Source organism: Myotis lucifugus, unplaced genomic scaffold, assembly GCF_000147115.1.
Source record: "Myotis lucifugus unplaced genomic scaffold, Myoluc2.0 scaffold_116, whole genome shotgun sequence".
In the NCBI taxonomy this organism is placed as follows: domain Eukaryota; kingdom Metazoa; phylum Chordata; class Mammalia; order Chiroptera; family Vespertilionidae; genus Myotis; species Myotis lucifugus.
Window position 1 is genome coordinate 1,460,593 of NW_005871164.1, and position 23,243 is coordinate 1,483,835.

The window sequence follows — 23,243 nt, forward strand, 5'->3', positions numbered from 1 at the left end:
TTGCATGGTAGAATTATGGCTCATGCTCATTTCCCCGTGTTGTCTATATTTTTCAAACTGGAAATCTGAGAAACAGACAATATTATGTCCAAGTACTTATCTTGGATTTTGAAGTTCGGCAAGCACATGTCCTAGCTAACCTTGTCTGAGACTCACCTGCATCTGTAAGGTGAAGATGATAACAATCTTCATCTTACCAGGTTGTTATCAGAAGCGAGGAAGGCATAGGAAATTAGCAGAGAATGCTCAGCGCAGAACCTGACACAGGGAAAACCCACCGAAATGTGGCATTATTCTTACTTATAGCCCAAGACCTGTTGGATGCCTGATCTGGAATCCCGGTCCATGTCTAACTCAGCTCCTTGGCTCTTGTCCATGTTTGTATTTGGTGTCACATCTACCTACTTCTACAGCCAGGAAGGTGAGATTTCCCTTCTTTTCCTCATCATTGAAGCACCTCAGGCCTGGTTCCCTATGTTCTGCTACTTTTTCAGACTAAGGTATTTCTCACTTACCTACTTTAGCTCATTTCGATTTCAGAGCAAGAGTTCTCTCCTGGCTACAACTATAAACCAGGCCACAACTCTTTGTCGACCCCTACCCCCTGCGTCATACCCGGTGCCGGGGTCTTGTTTTTTACTGACTCTGCTTCTTTTGATGGGAAGATCAATCAGGACATTTGGTGCCAGGTGAAGGGGGCAAAGGTAACAGAAGAACAGGGTCATGCAAATAAGAGATGAATGGGACAGGAGCAGGCAGAGCAGAACACCGCTTTGATGCCTTCTCCCCACCCACCCACAGCCCTGCCTTCTTTTCTCACTTTCTTCCACCGGCTTTAAAAACTGTGCTATGTTCACGCTGTTGAAAGTACAAGGCAGTTTCTTATCGCCTTTCCCGGTTCTTACCGCCTGACGTACAGCCTCCTACGGTGTAGCACAGCACTGATCTAACCCTGTGCTTGATTTCCATTCTAGGAAATAAGTCCTCAGACGAAGACAGCTGTACTTGTTCTCTGAAAGTCAGTGGCAGGGAAGAGAGAAAGTTAAAACTTTGTGAAGACAGAGCTTCCCTAGGTGTGGCGAGGCCTAGCTCTCTCACAGTTAATGAGAGGATCCTTTCAGTCAGAGCTGCATGAGATCAAAACGAGGAGAAATGACTTAAAAACCAGATGGAATAGCACAGGGGGCTGGGAACGCCTGTGCTTCTGAAATCAGTGCAAAAAAAGCCCCCAATTTCCTCCAAAAGTTTTTTTTAAAATCAGAAAAATGTTGATTTGTGTTCCCATCCAGCTGCTGTAACTAGGTGATTCAGAATACACCCTTGACTTAAGATGATCTCTTTTGCCTTTTCATCATATCGATATGTGACTTTGCCTGCTTTATTTTTAGATTTACTGAGTGTTTTCAAGGTAGCAAATCCAAAGTAAGGAAATAAGAAAATTGGGTTGTATTTCAAGCTTGGGCTGAGATTTGACTGGAGAAACCCTTGGAAATTAACAGGGAGCAGAGTTCCTACGTTCTCTTTGCTAACAGCTGGGATTTGTGGAGGGTTTGTAATTGGGGGGAGACTGGGTTATTTCAGTGCCAGAGAATACACCTACAGCCACTCTGCCACCAGGCAAGGGATGCTAAGGCGAGAGCGTGCAGGAGGGCCCACCCTGGATGGGTAAACATGGCCATTTTTCCTGGAGCATTAATTAGTGAAATATTTACCGTTGGTCAGAGGCAGGAAGGGACCATTGCCAACAATCACTTTCCTGTGGGGTGCTAGAAAATCAGAAGGTTTGTAAAATGTGAATTTTCCCTTATTATATTATTTAAATTTAAGAGCGGGATGAAGCATTTCTGGAGATCCAAAACACAGCTTTAGGATATCAGCTCTGCTCACTTACCTTCTGGTCCCGTGCCCACCCTCCCACCTCACCTGCTGCTGCTTTCTGATCTGACATCTCTTGCTTGTTTTTTTTTTCTTTGAGGGGGGTGGGCACTGTGGAATAAATGCTCATGAAACTTGCGATATCAGTGGACTGTGGCCCAACCGAATCTTTCTCTGGCAGAGGTCACAGAAATAGCGATGATTGTGTAAGTTGGAATGCAGACATGTGGGCACCCAGACATATGTCCAGGCGGTCAGCTTCCGCTCGGTGCCACACGGCAATGAACATCTACTGGCTGAGCGTGAGGGAAGTTTTTATAGTTTCCATTGTGTTTGGATAATTGTTTCTTTTTAAATATTTTTAAATACGACAATCGCTGTTGCAGATCTGAGCATTATAATTACAGGTGTGCAAACCTAATGTATATAAAAAATTTCTCAGTGGCAGTGTCACTAAAAATGCTTCTTTGTGACCATTTCCATTTGGAAGATGTCATTGGGTCTTCTTTAAAATGCAAATGTTTCATCTGATGTGGCTATACTGTATACATCGATTTTTTTTTTAAAAAAAGACATAACTAGATTAAAGGACTACATATTTAAAAAAAGACATAACTAGATTAAAGGACTACATAAAATGCTTTCTGGACACACAAACAATTTTTAAATTAACAGGCATTAACAGGTATCGATAAACTGTCTAAAGCATTTAATGGTCTTTAATACAGTCAACTCCCCCAGCCCTGAAACGATGGGACTTTTTTTTTTTTTTGCGGAAGCTGTCAAACGCAACATTGGAAAACGAGTCCCGTTTCCGGGCCGGTGAGCAGAGCACGGAGGGGTAAAAACTTGATGGCTGTGTTGTTCTCATGCTGTGTTTCTGTCTCTCCCCCCACCTGCCTGCTCAGGGCTGATCGTTTTGACCTTGGCCATCTGCTGGATGCCCAACCAGGTCCGGAGAATCATGGCTGCCGCCCGACCCAAGCACGACTGGACCCGGTCCTACTTCCAGGCGTACATGACCCTGCTCCCGTTCTCCGACACCTTCTTCTACCTGAGCTCGGTCATCAACCCGCTGCTGTACAACGTGTCCTCGCGGCAGTTCCGCGCCGTGTTCTGGCAGGTGCTGCGCTGCCGCCTGACCCTGCAGCACGCCAACCAGGAGCGCCGCCTGCGGAGCCTGGCCGCCTCCTCCTCTGCCTCGCCCACCGACAGCGCCCGCTCGCGCCGCCCGCTCCTCCGCCTCGCTTCCTGGCGCGGTTCCTCCACCAGGACCCCGCGCCAGGTTTTCCTAAGCACGTTTCAGAGCAATGCCGAGGCCAAGCCCGAGCCGGAGGCCGAGGCCCAGCCATCGAGTCCCGAGTCGCCAGAGCCCCAGTGGGAGACGAAACCAGCCAGTCCTGCAGCCGAGAATGGTGTTCAGGAGCATGAAGTGTGAAGGTCAGGTTAGCAAGCCTGGAGCGCTAACCAGCCCGGCCGGTGACAGCAGCATTCCCCGCACACGCACAGCTGTGAAAACCACCTGCTCCCGCGCCTGGGACAGGAGGGGGAGCCAGGGGCCTTGGGGAGGCAGATGCCCCTTCAGGTCTCCTAAGGCTGATTCTGCCGCCTTGACTCTGGTTACAGACGGGGACCTGCCATCCCCTCCCTTCTTCTAAGTACACACTGAAAGTTCAGTCCGACTGAATTTATTCAGAGCTTACAAAAATGTTTTACGCTGAGCTCTTTCATTATTTGCAAAGGAACTAAAGGAAAGAGAACGCGGGCTCCCTACCCAGAATCAAAGCATGCCCAGAGAGCCACGGGCCGGAGCGGGAGCCAGAAGGACGATGCGGCGGGCGCGCTCTCATTCAGCAGCGCGCCAGGAAGAGGCCTACTTTGAGGAGCAGGATGGTGGCGGGCAGCCCTGGCCGGAGGGTGGAGGCCGAGCTGCTCCTCTTCTTGGGCCGCGGCCCGTTGCACAGAGGGGTGTTACAGCAGCTGATGCACACCGAGTTCAGCTTCCCGGGGGAGCAGAAGGACTGGTACCCGGCCGAGGCGATGAGGCAGGCTGCGGAGGAGGCACACGACTTGCGATACATGATCCCTGCAACATGCGCAAAGGAGCTGGGTTAACCTGTGCTGGCAGCGGGCGGAGCCCAGCTCCCAGGGTGTCCTTCCTCCCCCTCCCAGCCCAGAGCCCGGGTGGGGCAGGGGGGGCGCTTTGGGTTGTGTTGCTGAGCCTCCCCAATACACGAGGTGCACGGGGAAGAAGGCAGTCCTCATTGCACCATTTGGACAGGATTGTTCCAAAAGCGATCTGAGATGCACTGCCAGCGAATAAAGAGCTGTCAAACCAAAGTCCACCTTTTTAAAAGGCAGAATTCACACTGTGTACTAGATACAGAGCTTTTTACCTTGTTGCTGCTCAAACTATTTCATGCTAGAGAGGACCACAAGCTGTTTGTCTAGATCTCACCTCTATTATCACTTTATCAGCGACACAGAGAGATGGCTCTCCACCATGTTTTTATTAAATCATGGAATGTTCTCAATAAAGACCAAGTCCCTAGTGAAGGGGCCCTGATTTCTCCATGTGTGCGGAACAGCCTTGTTCTCAGGGAAGAGGCCTGCCCGTAGAACACATGGTCATTTGCCCAGCGAGCATCTCACAGCTAGCACTTAGCATGCACCGTGTGGGGGCACAGACTGGTGGCCTCACCTTGAGGACAGGTGTCATGTCCACATTGCAGCACAGCGTTCCAATTAGGGTGTCTTGGACCATCCTATGACTTCCTAAAGCTGGAAGTACATCAATTCTGATGCTAACAGCTCAGCTTATGTATGTGCTTTCCTGCCTGCCAGGCACTCTCCAGAGAGCTGTGGCGTCCTGTATCCTTCACTACGTTCCGGGGAGGCCCCCATGGTCATCCCCATTTTACAGTTGGGGTGCCTTAGGCAAGAGAGGGTTAGCTGACTGGCCCAAAGTCACACAACTAAAATGTATTTGCACCTAGTATTCTGGCTCTATGCCATCAAGTCTATATTACTGTCTATATAGCAAAGCAGATAGCCAATAAACCACAGAATGGTTTTGTTTTCTTTATGGGCGGGGGGGAGGAGACTGCTTTACTCTGAAGATAGCTTTTGGGGTGTGTGTGGCTCTTTTGTATCATTAAGTTTTTTATTGAGACATAATTGACAAAATTATCCTTTCTGGTCAGATAACTTGTAATGCTAAAGTTCGTCCTGGAAGTGAATGGCCTTACCTCTTTGCTGCCCTGCACAGCAGCAGATACATTCCGGCAGTGGCCAGGGAGTTCCTCTGACCCCCGTAGGTGTGTGTTTGCCGGTGTTTCTTTGAGGCTCCCTTCCCCTCCCCCCGCCTCCCGCTGAGAATGGCTGCTTTAGGTGCAGGAGAAACAGTAAAGACAAACTGCCCAAAACTTCCAAGAAGGAGGTAAAGAAGTGCCTCAGATTTACATTAAGACACAGTTTTGTCATTTTTTTCTATATACATCTGTAAGGATTGCTTTTTTAACACCATTAGAAAATCCTGGAAGTAGCTGCTCTGGTAAGATAATGCCCGTGGACAAAGGATATGTGCGGGAGCAGGGGGAGAGAAGAGGGACTGTTTAATTTCTAAGGAACATGCTATGTAGTCTCTACATTTTCTATCTATTGCCCATGGTAGGGAATTAAGTTTTGCTCACTATCTTTTTATTCTTAAATATTAAAAACACTATTATTTGCCAGTTCAACTTTAGAAAATTTTTTCCTTTAAGTAAATATTAAAAGTTCAAAAATACTTACTGAATATAATTTCCACTGTGAAAAACATTCATTCAGACATTCAGATAAGGTGACCACCACTTCCAATCCCAGGTTCTCCTCAGAGGTAAGCACTCTTATCAGTTTCAGACGCTTCCTTCCAGGCCTATTTCTATGCATTTACATATATGCCCATGGAGAAATAAAGTGTGTGTGCGCACACGCATTTGTGAACAGCATCGCATCCTATATGCTGTTCTATAATTTGCATCTTTACTTAGTGACATGGCTGAGGATTTGTTTTTAAGCCTAACTTTGTAGGGCTCAGCATCAGGGATGAGGTAGGTTAGTTATATAATGCATGAGGGGAGCCTTGAATTTTGCAACTGCCACCAGCGGATACCTCCAGTTTCTTGGCTCTGGTGGCCATTGGGGCTTAACACTGTGGTCCCACAGGGCTGTATATTTTTAAAGCTACTTAAAGGAATGGCTCCCACTCAGTCTGACTCTAGGTGCTGACTGAGCTCCTCCTCATTGGGATACTGGCTGGTTGTGGCACATCCTACACCACTGGGAGCGTTTAAAAACAGGTGGCTTGGGCAATCACCAGGTGCCGGAGACAGTCAAGAGCTAGGGTAGGTCTGAGTGATAAGCAGGTTTGAGTGATAAGGTTCATCTCTTACACAAGGCCAAGCATTTGAGACCGGAAGAGGGGGCTTTTTGATCTAATCCCTAGAAACTAGCACAGAGACTCAAGAAATGAAGAAACAAAAGGTAAAACTTCAGAAAATAAAACCTTAATGAGATGAAGATAAATCATTTACCTGATAAAGAATTCAAAGTAATGGTCATAAAACGGTTTACTGAACTAAATAGTAGAATGGGTGAATACAGTTAGAATTTCAACAAAGAGACAGAAAATAGAAAGTACCAAAGAGAAATTACAGAAGAGATGAATACAGTAACTGGACGGAAAAATACACCAAAGGGTTCATCAGCAGACTAGATAAAGCAGTAGGGTCCGTCAACTCAAAGACAGGGCAGTGGAACTCATCCAATCAATGCAGCCAAAAGAAATAGAATGAAAAAAAGTTAAGATATCTTAAAGGACAACATCAAGTGGACTAGCATTCACATTATAGGAGTTCCAGAAGATAAGAGAGGAAGAGGCAGAAAATTTACTTGAACAAGTACTGACCAAAAACTTCCCTAACCTGGGGAAGGAAACAGACATACAGACCTAGGAAAAGCAGAGTTCCAAATGAGAAGTACCCAAAGAGACACAGACCGAGACTTGTTACAATTAAAAAGTTTAAGACATCGAGAGAAGCTTAATAGTAGAAAGAGAAAAACTTATGTACAAGGGAACCCCATGAAGCTACCGGATTTTTCAGCAGAAATTTTCCAGGCCAGAAGAGAGTGGCAGAATAACTTAACAGTGCTAAAAGAAAACATTCCAACCAAGAATACCCTACCTGGCAAAGTTATTAGAACTAAAAGAGTGATAAAGATTTTTTTAAAAATACTTTTCCAGACAAGTAAAAGCTAAAGGAGTTCATCACTACTAAACCATAATTACAAGAAATGTTAAAGGGACTTTCATAAGCTGAAGGAACGGATGCTAATTAATAACAAGAAGACATGTGAAAGTATAAATCCATTGCTAAAGGTAAATATAAAGTTAGTGTAGTAATCACTTAAAAGCAAAGGTAGTATGAAGGTTAAAAGACAGATGTTGTTACAATAACTACAATAATTAGTTAAGGCATACATCAGATAAAAAATGTAAAATGTAATAACAAAAACATGAAATGTGGGGAGGAGAATAAAAATGCAGAGCTTTATGATGCATTCAGGCTTAAATTATGACCAACTTAAAATACAGAATCAAGAAAAATGAAGAAACAAAAAAAAACTTTAGAAAATAAAACCTGAATGAGATGAAGATGAATCATTTATCTGATAAATATAAATTGTGTGTAAGCCTCATGCTAACCACAAAGCAAAAACCATATAGAGATAAAAAAAAGATAATGAGAAAGGAATCTAAGCATACCACTAAAGAAAGTCATCAAACCACAAAGGAAGAGAGCAAGGAAATTAAAAAAAGGGCCAGAACTACAAAAAAGACAGAAAATAATTAACAAAATGACAATAAGTATATACCTATCAATAATTACTTTAAATATACATGAACTAAATTATCTAATCAACAGACAAAGTGGCTAAATGGATTAAAAAAAAACACAGAAAAATAAGATCCATCCCATATGCTTCGTACAAAAAGCTCACTTCAGATGCAAGGACACATATGGATTATGAAGGGGTGGGATAAAATAGTCCATGCAAATGGAAGCCCAAAGCAAGCTGGGGTAGCTATGGTTATATCAGACAAAATGAACTTTAAAACAAAGACTGAAATAAGAGGCCAAGATTGTGTATCATTAGATAATGGTAAAGGATCAATCCAACAAGAGAATATAACATTTGCAAATATTTATGTACCCAATATAGGAGCAGCTAAATATATAAAGCAAATATTAATAGAGCAAAAGGGAGAAATGGACAGCAATACAATCATAGTAGGGGACTTTAATATACCACTTGCATGAATGGATATATCATCCAGACAGAAAATCAATAAGGAAACATTGGCCTTAAAAGGCACATTAGACAACATGGACTATATATGTACACACACACACAGAGTCAAGAAAATCATCCAAAAGCAAGAGAATACACATTTTTCTCAAGTATACATGCAATATTTTCCAGCATAGATCATATGTTAGGACACAAAATGAATCTTAAAAAATGTAAGATTAAAATCATATTAAGCATGTTTTCTGACCAAATGGTACAAAACTAGAAATCAGTTACAAGAAAACTGGCAAATTCACAAATAGGTGAGAATGAAACAACATACTATTAAACCATTAGGTCAAAAAAGAAAACAAAGGAAAAATAAAAAAACAATCTTGAGGCAAATGGAAGTGAGACAGCATACCATAATCTAAGGGATATAGCAAAAGTAGTTCTAGGAGTGAAGTTCATAGAGATAAATGCCTATCTCAAGAAACAAGAAAAATCTCAATTTAACATTACACATCAGAGAACTACAAAAAGAAAAAAATTAAGCCCAAAGTTCTTCCAAGGTAGGAAATATCAGAGCGGAAATAAATGAACTACAAACTAAAAATATCAATGAAACCAAGAGTTGGTTCTTTAAAAATAGAAACAAAGTTGACAAACCTTTAGTTAGGCTCCCCAAGAAAAAGTGAGGAAACAAAATCAGGAATGAAAAAAGAAGACCTAAAATGGATGCCACAGAAATACAAAGCATCATAAAAGACTACTATGAACAATTATACACCAACAATTGTACAAACTAGAAGAAATGAAAGAATTCCTATAAAAATAACCTGCCAAGACTGATTAATGAATAAAAAATCTAATCAGACTAATTACTAGTAAGGAGATTGATCCAATAGTAAAAAATACTCCAACAAACAAAAGTCCAGAACCAGACAGCTTCACAGGCGAATTCTACCTAACATTCAAAGAAAAATTAGTACCAGTCCTTCCCAAACTCTCCCCAAAAAATAGAAGAGGAGGGAACACTTCCAAACTCATTTTATGTGGCCAGCATTACCCTGATACCAAAACCAGCCAAACACACCACAAGAAAAGAAAATTATAGGCCATATCCCGATGAAAACAGCTGCAAAAATACTCAACAAAATATTAGCAAAGAAAATTCTACAATACATTAAAAGAACTAATATATCATGATCATATGAGATTTATTCCAGGGATGCAAGGATAGCTTTAACACACACAAATCCATCAAGGTGATATACCACATTAACCAAATCAAAGATAAAAATCATCTAATCTCAGCAGATGCAGAAAAAACATGACAAAATTTAACATCCATTTATGATAACTCACAACCAAGTGGATATAGAGGAAATGTACCTTAACATAATATCATATCCAACAAGCCTATAACTAACATCATATTCAACATTGAAAAGCTAAAAGCTTTCCTTCTAAAATCAGAAACAAGGCAAGAATGTACACACTTGCCACTTTATTCAACAAAGCGTTGGAGTTCTAGATGAAGCAATTACCTAAGAAAAGAAATAAAAGGCATTCAAATGGGAAAGGAAGAAGCAAAAATGTCACTATTTACAGATGGCATAATATATATATATATAAATCCTAAAGACTCCACAAGAACTAAATAAAATCAGTAAAGTTGCAGGGTACAAACATCAATATACAACAATGTGTTACATTTCTATACAATAAAAATGAACTATCAGAAAGAGAAATTAGGAAGACAATTCCATTTACAATTGCATCAAAAAGAGTAAAGTACCTAGGAATAAATTTAAACAAAAAGGGTGAAAGACCTGTACACTGACAACTATAAGACGATGAAAGAAATTAAAGATGATGCAAATAAATGGAATGATATTCCATTTATCTTAGGGACTGGAAGAATGAATATTGTTAAAATGTCTATACCACCCAAAGCAATGTAAAGGTTCAATGAAATCCTTATCAAAATTCAAATAAAATTTTTTACAGAAACAGAACAAATAATCCTAAAATGTGTATGGAACCACAAAAGACCCTAAATAGCTAAAGCAATCTTGATAAGGATGAACAAAGCTGGAAATCACTTCCTGATTTCAAACTATATGACAAAGCTAATTGAAACAGTATAATATTGGCATAAAACTGACAGATCAATGGAACAGAATGGAGAACCCAGAAAAAAAACCAATAAAAAAGAAAAACAGTATTATCTACTAACAACAAAAAAAAACCAATAAACAACAACCCTATGTTTAATTAATTTATAACAAAGTAGCCAATAATACACAATGGGGAAAAGGTAGTCTCTCTAATAAATGGTATTGGGAAAACTGGATGGCCACATTTAAAAAAAAAAAAGGAAACTATTTTATACTCAAAAGGGATTAAATGCTTGAACATTAGACTTGAAGCCACAAAACTCCTTAAAGGTAGCTAGCTCCCTGACATTGACATTGATCTTAGCAATGATTTTTTTAAATTTATTTCACACCCAAAGTAAAGGCAATGAAAGTGAAATATAAACAAATGGGACTACATCAAATTAAAAACGTTTTCATAGCAAAGGAAACCATCAACAAAATAAAAGGCAACCTATTGAATTTGAGAAAATATTTGCAAATTATATACCTCATAAGGGGTTAATACTAAAAAATATATAAAGAACTCATATAACTCAATTGGAAAAAAAACAACCCCCCCCCAAAAAAAAAACAATAAAAAACACAACATAATCAACCAAACAAAAAATCAAATTAAAAAATAGGCAGAAGATCAGAATAGACATTTTTTGAAAAAAGTCACACAATGGCCAAAAGGTACATGAAAAGATGCTCAACATCACGAATCATCAGGAAAATGCAAATCAAAACCACAATGAGATATCACCTCCCACCTTTTAGAATGGCTGTTATCAAAAAGATAAGAAATAAGTGTTGGTGAGAATTTGGAGAAAATAGAACCCTTGTGTACTGTTGGTGGGAATGTAAATTGGTACAGTCATGATAGAAAACAGTATGGAAATTCCTGAAAAAGTTACAAACAGAACTACCATATCATCCAGCAAATTCAACTTATGGGTATTTATCTGAAGAAAAAAAATACTAATTTGAAAAGATATATGCACCCCTTATGTTTATTATAGCATTATTTGTAACTAAAGGCCTGGTGCATGAAATTTGTGCATGGGGAGGGGGTGTCTCTTAGCCTGGCCTGCACCCTCTCCAATCTGGGACCCCTCGGGGGATGTCTGACTGCCGCTTTAGGACATCCCTCTCATACACTGGCAGTCAGACAACCCTCTCACAATCTGGGACTGCTGGCTCCTAACCACTCGCCTGCCTGCCTGCCTGATGGCCCCCTAACTGCTCCCTTGCTGGCCTGATCGCCCCCAACTGCCCTCCCCTGCCAGCCTGATCACCCCCAAGTGCCCTCCCCTGCTGCAACCCGCCTCCTCCGCCGGAACCTTCCTCCTCTGCGCAGCGCGGAGTCACAGGACCCCCAGGTCTCACCACACAGGGTGGCTGCTGGGCCCCACCTCTGCTGTGTGTGCAGCCATCTTGTGGCGGCCATATTGTGATGATGTCACGTGCGAGGGTGTGAGGACCACCTAGGCTTTTATTAGTATAGATAGCTAAGCTATGGAAACAACCTAAGTGTCCATAGATTGCTGAATGGATAAAGAAGATATAATAAACCACTATAAAGCCATAAAAAAGAATAAAATACTGCCCTTTGTGACAACATGGATGGACCTGGAGGGCAATATGCTAAGAGAAATAACTCAAACAGAGAAAGACAAATGCCATATTATATCACGTATATGTGGAATCTAAAACAACCCCAGCTCATAGACACAGAGAACACACTGGTAGTTACCAGAGGCAGAGAATGGGGGGACGAGGGTGAGTGGAATGGGTGAAGGGGGTCCAAAACTATAAACTTTCAGTTACAAAATAATTAAATTATCTATCTATATATATAAAACCCTAAGCAACTGTTGGACCATTGGACCATTCAACTGGTAGCTATAACATGCACTGACCACCAGAGGACAGATGCTCTATGCACAGGCATGGAAACATGGAACAGACTGATGAATCTCATACTAGAGGCTGGTGCATGTATTTGTGCATCAGTGGGGTCCCTCGGCCTGGCCTGCGGGGATCGGGACTGAAACCGGCAATCCGACATTCCCTGAGGGGTCCCAGATTGCGAGAGGGTGCAGGCCAGGCAAATGAACCCCACCGGTGCACGAATACATGCACTGAGCCTCTAGTCTATAATAATAAAAGCATAGTATGATAATTAGACCAGATGTTCTTCCAGACGACCTTCCGGATGAAGCTGGGGCTACAAGGGAAGCCTGGTCCCGGGTGCCAGAGGGAAGCTGGTGCTGGCAGCTGGGGTAAGGAAGGCCTACTCTTGCACGAATTTCATGCACTGGGCCTCTAGTCTACACTAATAAAAGAGAAACATGGTAATTAGCGTACGACCGCTACCCTTTTCATTGGCTAATCAGTGAGTATATGCAAATTAACTGTCAGCCAAGATGGCGGCCGGCAGCCAGGCACTGAAGTGAACATGAGGCTTGCTTGCTGTGGACTCCAACGTTCCCCGCCTCACTTGCCGGCCTCTCAGTTGCAACTCTAAGCAACTATGTACTATGTTGCAAATAAGAAGATAAACAAAACTCCAGAAACCAGCCGGACTGAAAGCCAGCCGGACCTAAACTTTGTATCAATGTTTTCAGCAGCGAGGCCTCAGAGCTAAAGCTGGCCCAGAATAAAAAAAAAAAAAAAAGAAAACAAGGAGCAGTTGGGAGCTTCAGTCACTCGCTTCAGGAAAACAGCCCTCAGCCCCTCACCCAGACTGGCCAGGCACCCCAGTGGGGACCCCCACCCTGATCCAGGACACCCTTCAGGGCAAACCAGCCAGCCCCCACCCATGCACCAGGCCTCTATTCTATATAGTAAAAGGGTAATATGCCTCCTGGCACCGGTATCAGCGTGACAGGGGGCAGCGCCCAAACCCCCTGATTGCCCTGCAGCTCTGTGTGTGACAGGGGGCGGGGCCACAACCTCCCTATCCGCCCTGCTCTGTTTGTGACAGGGAAAGGCACCCAATCCCCTGATCAGCCCTGTTCTGTGCCTGATAGGGGGGAGCTTCCCAATCCCCTGATTGCCCTGGGGCTCTGTGTTTGACAGGGTGCGGCGCCCCAACCCCCCCCCCCCGCACGGGCCCTGCTCTGTGCCTGATAGGGGGAGCTCCCCAATCCCCTGATCGGCCCTGCTCTGTGTGTGACTCTGTGTGTGACATGGTAGAGCCATAACCTCTCCATCGGCCCTGCCCTGAGTGTGACAGCGGTGGCGCCCCATCCCCCTGATCGGCCCTGCTCTGTGGGTGATAGAGGATGGCGCCCCAACCCCCCTCCAAGGGCCTTGCTCTATGTGTGACAGGGTAGAGCCATAACCTCCCCATTGGCCCTGCCCTGAGTGTGACAGGGTGCAGCGCCCCAAGCCCCTGATCCGCCCTGCTCTGTGCATGACAGGGGGTGGCGCCCCAACTCCCCAATCGGCCCTGGTCTGAGCCTGACCAGGGGCTGCACCTAGGGATTGGGCCTGCCCTCTGCCACCCGGGAGCAGGCCTAAGCCAGCAGGTCATTATCTCCCGAGGGGTCCCAGACTGCGAGAGGGCACAGGCCGGGCTGGGGGACCCCTCTCCCCCCGCCCCCCGAGTTGTGCACTGGGCCTCTAGTATATATATAAAAGCCTAAGCAACTGGTTGACCAAATCGACCAGTCGCCATGACATGCTCTGACCATCAGGGGGCAGATGCTCAATGCAGGAGCTGCCCCCTGGTGGTCAGTGCACTGCCACAGCAGAAGCACTGCTCAGCTGACCGACGGGTGCTCGATGCCGGGCTCATGGTTGGCAAGTGCAGCTGCAGCAGCGCCTGCAGCAGAGCAGCAGCAAGCCTACTGAGCGGTGGCAGCAGCAGGCGCAGCGGGGCTGGGATGAGCGGGAGTGGTGCAGCACCCAGCCCGGGCTCGGGCTCCTCCCTGGCCGCCTGCCGCTTTGTGCACTACTACATCCTTTGGGGGATGTTGGACTGCTGGTTTTGGCTGATCCCCGCAGGCCACGCCGAGGGACCCCACCAGTGCACGAATCTGAGCACCGGGCCTCTAGTGGAGAGATAATGTACAGCACAGAGACTAGTTAATATTGTATTGCATATTTGAAAGTTTCCTAAGAGATAAAATCATACAAATCCTCATCACAAGAAAAAATTTAAAGCTATGGATGTTAACTAGACTTATTGCGGTGATCATTTCACACTATATGCAAATATCAAATATAAAAATTTCTACAAATATTAACTTATTTAATCATTGTAATAACTCTTGCAATAATGACCCAATGGTGAAACTGAGGCAGAGAGAGGTTAAGTGATTTGCTTAGGGGGTCATGCAGATAATTATATGGTAGAGCCAGGATTTGAACTCAGGAATCCTAGCTTTAGAATAGCTGCTTTTAAGGACTCTGCTCCATTGCCTACCATGGTATAATATGCTTCTGTTGGGGAAAACATGGCAAAAATTACATGCACATAGTATATACATTCTGTATGCCTACACATAAAATATTTCTGGAAGAGTACACAAGAAAGAGATGCTATTGGTTGTCTCTGGGTAGACGTACTGGGAGGACACAGGATAGGGTACGAAGGAAAACTGTAGACCCATTTGAAATCAGAACAATGCAAATGAAGAACTTTTTTTGACCTTCTAAAATAAACTGCCCCCACTGTTCATGATCAGAGCCTTTTCTTTCCCAGGGTAGCTGTCCCATCCTAGCTGTGTCCACCAGGGGGATCTGGGGAATGAACACACCCTCCAGAAGAGAGAGAGCTAGAGTTGCCTCAAAGACCAAATCTCAGGGTCACATGGCAGGGGCACCTGTGTCTGTCTGTCCGTTTTTCTTTTAACTCAGCTCCATGAGCTTAGATTTGGGCCCAGGAGAGGAGGAGCTGAGGTGAACCAGAAGGAACCCCGGCTGATGGAGCATAACTTGGCCTAAGAGCAATTTGGAAGGATCGCCAATAATTAAAAATGTACAAATCCAACAGTTCCTTGTCTTGGCATTTACCCTTCAAAACAAACTCATGTGTGCACATCCTTGACAGGAAAAAGTACATCTATACTATGGGGTGTTAGGCGGCAGCTGAAAGTGCAGACCTGTTTATTGATCTGTCTCAATTTAGTGATTATTGAATTATTCCTATATTGACATGGTTCTCAATAAGTGGAAAAACAAATTTCCAACTGTTCTACAAATATACCATTTATAAAAGAAAAAACACAGATCAATACAATGTGTGCATTGCAGTATGTCTGTAGGGGTGTGTGTGTGTGTGTACACATCTCTAAGTAAAATCAGAGAGAGGGGTCCAGAAGGCTTAACCCTGAGCAGTGGTAGTCCCTTAGAGCTGGGCCCCACTCAGAAAGCACTTTGATTTATTTGTGGCATCAAAACGATTTACAGTGAGGATGCATTCATGGACTGCATCTGTGATGACCAACTAAGAGAAATAAAAAGTATAAAGGGAACCTGAGCCTTGGAGCTCATGGCACCAGGGTGGCCCACTGGGGTCCACTCACTGCAGCCAGAATGCGGCCCAGCTCCATGGCATCAGAGCTTTCCTGGAACCTCAGGTGGGTTTGGACGAGGGCGCCATGGGTCTGCCTGACTTCAGCAGCGCCGTGGGCCAGACGCGGTGTCTGGGTTGCACCGCTGTAGATTGGGTTTTCCTGCAGCTTTCAGGCTATCCTGGGCCTCTTGGCAGCCACCGCTGCAGAGGGCAGTGTCCAAGAGCCGGAGTGAGCTCCCCAATAGGTGAGGATGCCCCTTCGCTGCTTGACTTTAATCACTTCTAACACACTGCCGATTTTACTACTGGGTCTTTATTAATAGAATGCATCTCCAGCAACTAGAACCGTGCCTGGCACACAATAAGGGCTCAATATATTTACTGAATGAATGAATGAATGAATGGAGAAAGGGGAGAAGACAGAAGGAAGGACCATTTGAGGGGAATTCTGAAGTCCCGTGATAGTGAGTGCTTTCCTGACTAGTTGCAACTGAAAGTTTACTCCCAGGCTGGCGGGGCCTGGGTAGCAGAGGTTTCATGAAGCTAAGACGGTGACACCCCGTCTTTGGCTGATACAGGCAGGACTGTGAGAGGCTGTGACTCAGTAACAGGGACCAGACCCAGAGCCAGCAGGCTGGGCAGGTTGAGGAAGGGCTGTCCGTCCGCATAGCCGGGCTAATCCCTGCTTGGGCCAGCCACAGCCTCTCTACCTGCAGGGCACAGAGACGTGTCCTGCCAGTGCCAAGCCATTTCTCAGGGCTCTCATCTGAGACCAGAAGTGTGCCTGTGGAACACACACCCTCTGTCACCACAGTAATCAAGACACTGGCATCTTCCCCTGCTAGCGTGGCTCAGTGGTTGAGCAACGACCTATGAACCAGAAGGTCATGGTTCGATTCCCAGTTAGGCACATGCCCAGGTTGCGAGCTTAATTCCTAGTAGGGGTGTGCAGGAGGCAGCCGAACAATGATTCTCTCTCATCATTGATGTTTCTCTCTCTCTTCCTCTCTGAAATCAACAAAAAAATATTTTTAAAAAAGACACCTGGCGTCTTTAATCCTCTTTAAGTCTGCAGGGAGGGGTGGCTTCCGGGGTTCTTGGATTTAGATGGGTGACTATGCTCACTTAAAGCGCACCACAAATTGCTCCCTTCAAGGAAGTCGCCGCTATTAATCTGCCTTATTTAGAGTGTGACTGATGGGCATGCTGAGGAATAAAGGAAAAGTTACAAAAAATACAGGGAGCCCATTCCACTGCAGCGACTGTGCCTGCTCCCTGGGATCTGGACATTCGACTTTGAAGGAAATATACTTCCAAGAATGATGCTGAAAACATAAAACATGGGTGTAAGGAAAAAAAAATGAGCCCGGACAGCGTGGCTCAGTGATTGAGCATCAACCCATGAACCAGGAGATCATGGTTCCATTCCCAGTCAGGGCACATGCCTGGGTTGCAGGCTCGATCCCCAGTTGGGGGCATACAGGAGGCAGCTGATCAACAATTCTCTCTCATAATTAATATTTCTCTTTCTCTTTCTCTTTCTCTCTCTCTCTCTCTCTCTCTCTCTCTCTCTCTCTCTCCCTACACACTAGAATTACCCTACACACTAGAATTAAGTATATATTTGGATTGAAATGCGTCCAAATACATGGTACAAACACATTTCTGTTCCATTATGGGTGGGTCCTCCTTGTTTTACAGACACTAGAAATAATTCTTTTGAGTATAGGGAACCTTGTGTAAGGCACTCGGAAAAGCACCTGGCACAAACTAGGCTCTATGTAAGTGTTTGCTACTGTGGTTATCATCATCATCACCACCACCATCATCATCATCATCACCATCATCACCATCACCACCATCATCATCATCATCATCACCACCATCATCATCATCACCACCATCACCACCACCATCATCATCATCATCATCATCACCACCACCATCACCATTATCACCTTCATCATCATCAGCTGACCATGAGGCACTTTGTGATTCACAACCTTAATTCACATAAGCAGCTACTTGCTGAGTTTATGGTGCATCACTTAGAGGGAGAGTGACTTCAATCCTCACTGATTGATTTGCTCTAACAATTAAAATCACTGGCTCCTCTTTCCCCCACAGCTGCCCACACTCTATCCCAGTCCCTTCTGGACTCTATAGGCCACCTTTTAGCAGACAGGTAGCACAGCATTCAGGTGGAGGAGGACCAAAGGCAGGCCAGGAGATGGGGCAGAGGGAGGGCGAGAGAGAAAGAAGTGTTCAGAGAGAATGTGGATGCTGGATGGCACCTGTCTGCTCCTCTGCAGCAAGCACTCCGTCAGGTGTCGGGCTTGCTTTAAGGTTTGAATTATTGATCACATGAGGGAAAGAAGAAAGATGGTGCTTTCTCTTTGCTTGAGTCCAGTGTGTTTTGCTTGCTCCTAACATACTGGGTCACTGCAGATTGAGTGGGCAGAATGGAAGGCGTCTGAAACAGCCCTGCTTGAATCCGTCCACCCAGCAGTGGTCTGGGCTTTGGAATTCCACAGGACTGAGACGTGGAGCATGGCTGGCCCCAGGCAGATATGAACACATTTTAATGTCCTGAATCGCTGGTGCGATGCTAAACCTTTGACTGAAACTCTGTTTTATCACATTTCTTCAGGACGGGCTGGTGACAGTTGGCCCACGCCCTCCAGCAGGCAGGAGCTGCTCCAGCCGTGGCTCTCAGACACCCGCCTGCAGAGGGGTCACCTGGGAATTCCTTAAACACACAGGTTCCAGACCAGCCTCAGAGGATTCGGACACGGGGGTCTGAGCTTCCACACGACCACCACCTTTGCGGGGAGAGAGCACGTGCAGACTAGACTCTAAGTGCACACTGTAATTTATCCAGGGAACAGTCTGGTCACTGCTGGCAAAGACGTCATTCTGCATTACAACCCGGCTCCTGCTCTGCAGCAGGGACACCTCCGACACCCCATGATCCGCAGTGTGGAAGGGGGATGGCTGCTTTCTTCTCCACTGCTGTCCACGCTCTTCCACAACCACATCTGTTCCCTTCCTACCCTCCCCCCGTCATGGCTGACCTGTCCTAGCTGACTCATGGGATGCTGTTCATTCCACATGTTCCCTGTCAACCACTACATTCAAGTTCAAGGTGACCAAGTTAGAAGTGCAGGAAACTCTTGGAGGCAACCAGGGCAAATGTTAGTGTGGCTACTGCCCCCTAAGGTGGTTTACTCTCCTTGATTCTTTAATATATCACTGGGGTGACTTTTCCTGTTCAAAACCTAGACCATATAGAGTAAATTCCTGTTCCAAACGGTGTTGGCACACTGTTTCTGTAACGGGCTAGACAGTGAATATTTTGGCCTTTGCAGGCCATATAGTCTCGGTCACAATTTCTCAACTGGATAGTCTGTCATGGAAGCTGCCATCGCTAACACATGAACACAGGGGAGTGGCTGTGCTCCTGTAAAACCCCACTGACAGGAACAGACTGTATTAGTCAGCTCGGCTGCCATAACAAAATACCCCAGGCTCTGCATGGCTTAAACCACAGCCATTTTCTTATAGATCTGGAGCCTAGAAGTCTAAGATCAAGGTGCTGGAAGTATTAAAAAAAATAAGGATGCATAAAAAAAAAATGGGTCAGGTTGAAAGAACTCCCAGTGGACAGCTGGAGCAATGGGGGCAACAAAATAAGTAACAATAGTACTAGGTTAGAACCCATGGAAAAGAGTGAATATCCATGAGTGCACACTGACATAAATCACTAATTTAATAAATAAATGTTCGGAGAAGAAGAGACAGTGCTTCCTTACAGAAGAATTTCAAGTAATAAATACAGAAGGAATGAGGAAAATTGGCATTAAGATTAGAACACTAACAGTTATAATTGGCGAGAGAGAGAACCACGAAGAGTTGCTGAAATTACTGAGCAAAGTTTGAGGAGGAAACAGTTTTTGTATAATTTCCAATTATGTCCTTTAAGTTATTAATTAAAAAGGAAAATAAAAGCAGTTATTGCACAGGAGAAACCCAGCAAACAGCATCTTAATTAAGTGATTAAAGTTAACATCGCCAGTAATAAGATATTAACATCATGCATCTCTTGACAGGATGCCCTGAGACATGATGGATGACACATTACTTCTGAGTATTCTTGTAAAACTCAATCTGATCAAGATGTGGACAAAAAGGGGTTCTATGAAAAGTAATGTCACAGGGTGATCTGATCATAAATTCCTAATGGGGCAGGTCATTGGGTAGCCACGGCCCAGGCCTAAAACATCTTTACTAAAAGGCTTAGCTCTTCGCCTTAAGCAAGTCCTGTCCGTTGTTTCTGTACAGCTCAGTTAACACACCTTTGAAATTCCCCCTTTTCATCCCTCCTTCTAATACCTGACCATCCTTTCAGACCCCTCATGAGAGCACATAGTCTTAGCTATCCTGTAATTTGAACCCTGACTTGCTTCCTCCCACCTCCATGTGATTAATCTTTCTTACCTTCCTTCCTTCATCTCAGATGCATAAAGGGAGCTGCAAACGGTTACTCTAGGAAGTGTTCTTAGTCTACTGAGACCCTGCTTCCAGGTCTATCCTCTGTTTGGCTCAAATACATTTTTATAAAAATTGTCGACAGGTTTGGATATCTTTATGCTGACAATAGAAAACACCAGGCCAGCCCAAATTGAGGGGCAGTGTACAAAAAGCTGACCCGCCCTTCCCCAAAAGGTCAAGATCACAAAAGACAAGGAACTGGCAGAGATGAAAGCAGAATAAGGAGACGTGACAATGAAATGAAATGTGGGATCCTGGATCAGAAAAAGGAAGAACTGGTGGATCCCAATACAAACCATGGCTTAATTAATAGTATTGCACCAATGTTAATTTCTCAGTTTGATCATTACACTACCGTCATACAAGTTATCAACATTAGCAGAAACTGGGTAAAGGGTATATGGAAACTCTACTATTTTTACAGCTTTTCTGTAAGTTTCAAATGATTTCAAAATAAAAATTATTTGTTTTGTTTTTTGTTAATCCTCACCTGAGGATATTTTTCCATTGATTTTTAGAAAGAGTAGAAGGGAGGGGGAGAGACAGAGAAAGAGAAATATCGATGTGAAAGAGACACATTAATTGGTCTCCTGCATAGGCCCTGACCAGGGCTCGGGATAGAACCTGCAACTGAGGACATGCTCTTGTCAAAATGGAACCCAGGACTCTTCAGTCCGTAGGCCAACACTCTATCCATTGAGCAAACTGGCTAGGGCGAAACCATTTTAATGAAAGGCATTGGTAGGGGTGAGAGACAAGTCTGCATCATTTTTCTATGTTTTCCCAAACAAATGCTTCACTGAAACATGCAAACATGCTATGACCAATATAATGAGTGTGTATGTGACTGATCCAGCCCCAAAGATCAGTGCTATCTCACTACTTCATTCATGGTTCAAGGGCCTTGGGGGTTCCTGGAATAAGTCTTTCAGTGTGATGGGCTTAAAGGAATACTAACTGGGGAATAGTTTCTCCCAATCCTGATGTTTTCTTCCATTGGAAGGAACTAAAGTAGTATATTTCCTAACTCTCTCGACCTCTCTATTCCCTCTTCTCCAAGGAAGGTGGAGTTGATCAGGCCAGTAAGCCAGGACAGGTGGAATAGGGAAACTGAGACAGAGAGCTGACCAAACTGACAGAGCAATTTACAGCAGATACAGAGCCCACCCCCTCTAGAGATAACGTCTAGGCCTCAGTTGTATTTCAGCTCCAGACCCAGAAAAGCAGCAAAACCAGGACCAGCTCAATGACTAACAACCTCCTGTCCTAATAACTGACCAATCAGTGGAGACCTGGACCCTGAAGGAGCACACCCAGGAAACTGATGAATGTTCTTGCTGAAACCTTCCGCCAACACCTCCCCTAAAATTCCTGCCTGCAAGAAAAGATAAAAGCCTCAAGGTAAAGAACCCAGGACACATATGCTCTCCCTCTGGGAAGCAGCTCCCATCCTCCTCTTTCCCCCTTTCCCTCTCTTCTTCCCCCAGAGGCGTGCATCTCCTAAACTCTAAAGGATCCCATGAGACTTGCAACCAGGGGAGCAATGGGCAGCAGCAGCTCGTTGCAGGATAACCCCTTAACCTGATCCCAAGGCCCCCTTTTCTCTGACTTCCCAGTGAGCTAGGGCAGCCCAGCCTAGGCTCTCCTGTTGCTTCTTCTGTGCTAAGCCCTTTCTTGTTTTACTGCCCCCAGATTTAATAAATGTACCTCAGTCACCTGCCACCTGTTGTGAAATTTTTACTGCACAAAGTTAAGAGCCCACACATTTACTGGCTGACCCTAGGCAGACCCACCAAAGTTCCCTTTCTGGCAGTGGTAACAGAGGGACATATCTGATTGGTGAACATGGATGAATGAACTGGCACATGTTGGTCAACCCCTTTTCCTTCTTGGGAGTCATTCATAGCAAAGAGGTGTTCTGCTCTGCTCCTCAGGGCAAGAAACGCCCCCTCTGGCCTGTGACTGGGTGAGCCAGCTAATTTAAAGATACTAATTTGGAAGCCCATTTGACTTTTACCCCAATGCTATTCCTTCCAACCTAGTCTGTCTTTCTTTTTTCCCCCCCTTAAATATGTTATTATTGATTTCAGAGAGAGGAAGGGAAAGGGAGAGAGAGATAGAAACATCTTTGATGAGAGAAAATCATTGATCAGCTGTCTCCTGCCTGCTCCCTCTGGGGATTGAGCTACAACCCAGGCATGTGGCCTGATTGGGAATCGAACCGTGACCTCCTGGTTCATAGGTTGACATCAACCACTGAGTCACACCGGCCGAGCCAACCTAATATTTCTTAGTAACAACGGTGACATTTTTGCCTCATCTGCATTGTTCCTTGTTTTGTTTCTCAGTTTGCTCAGAAGCTGGGAAAGAAAAAACACATAACCACGGAGCATTCTCCAGACCCCACCAGGTTCCATGTGCTCCAGTTGGCAGTGCCCTAAAACCTCATTCTCTTGTGGCAAGTGTCTGTAGGGTTAGGGAGTATTTGGCTACTGATCTTCTATTCCCCATAGCCTCTGGCCTTTGAGAGGCATAAACAATAACCACCGAGCCTTGGTTTTGCTGGCGAGTTGAGCTGCACTGGTTCAGAAAAAGGATGTGGAGCATTGCGCCCACCTCGCCCCTGCTGATGGGCATGCAGTTTTGCTCCATCGCAGAGAGTGTGGGGCTGCAGTTCTGGTAGGGCCTACTTGCTATCCGCACGCTTCTAAAGTGAGTCATTTTCCTGGTTTTCTTAGTCTTTGCCCCAACGGTCAATTAAAATAGAGGCATAAGGCATGTGCTTCTTCCTCTTTACGGGCCATCCTGCACTT

At 44.7% G+C, this 23,243-nt stretch overlaps 2 protein-coding genes across 3 annotated transcripts in view; one reads left to right on the plus strand and one right to left on the minus strand.

Annotated features, from left to right (window-relative positions):
- Positions 1-3,365, plus strand: part of GPR39 (G protein-coupled receptor 39) — a 181,053-nt gene extending 177,688 nt beyond the window's left edge. The window contains exon 2 of the mRNA XM_023757882.1: positions 2,784-3,365. Within this exon, the coding sequence (XP_023613650.1) occupies positions 2,784-3,313 (530 nt within the window). The 3' untranslated portion in view covers positions 3,314-3,365. The remainder of the gene's footprint in view (positions 1-2,783) is intronic.
- Positions 3,366-3,547: 182 nt separating this feature from the next.
- Positions 3,548-23,243, minus strand: part of LYPD1 (LY6/PLAUR domain containing 1) — a 36,717-nt gene continuing 17,021 nt past the window's right edge. For both annotated transcript variants that reach the window (XM_023757883.1, XM_006093464.3), the window contains one exon: positions 3,548-3,961. In XM_023757883.1, the coding sequence (XP_023613651.1) occupies positions 3,726-3,961 (236 nt within the window). In that variant the 3' untranslated portion in view covers positions 3,548-3,725. The remainder of the gene's footprint in view (positions 3,962-23,243) is intronic.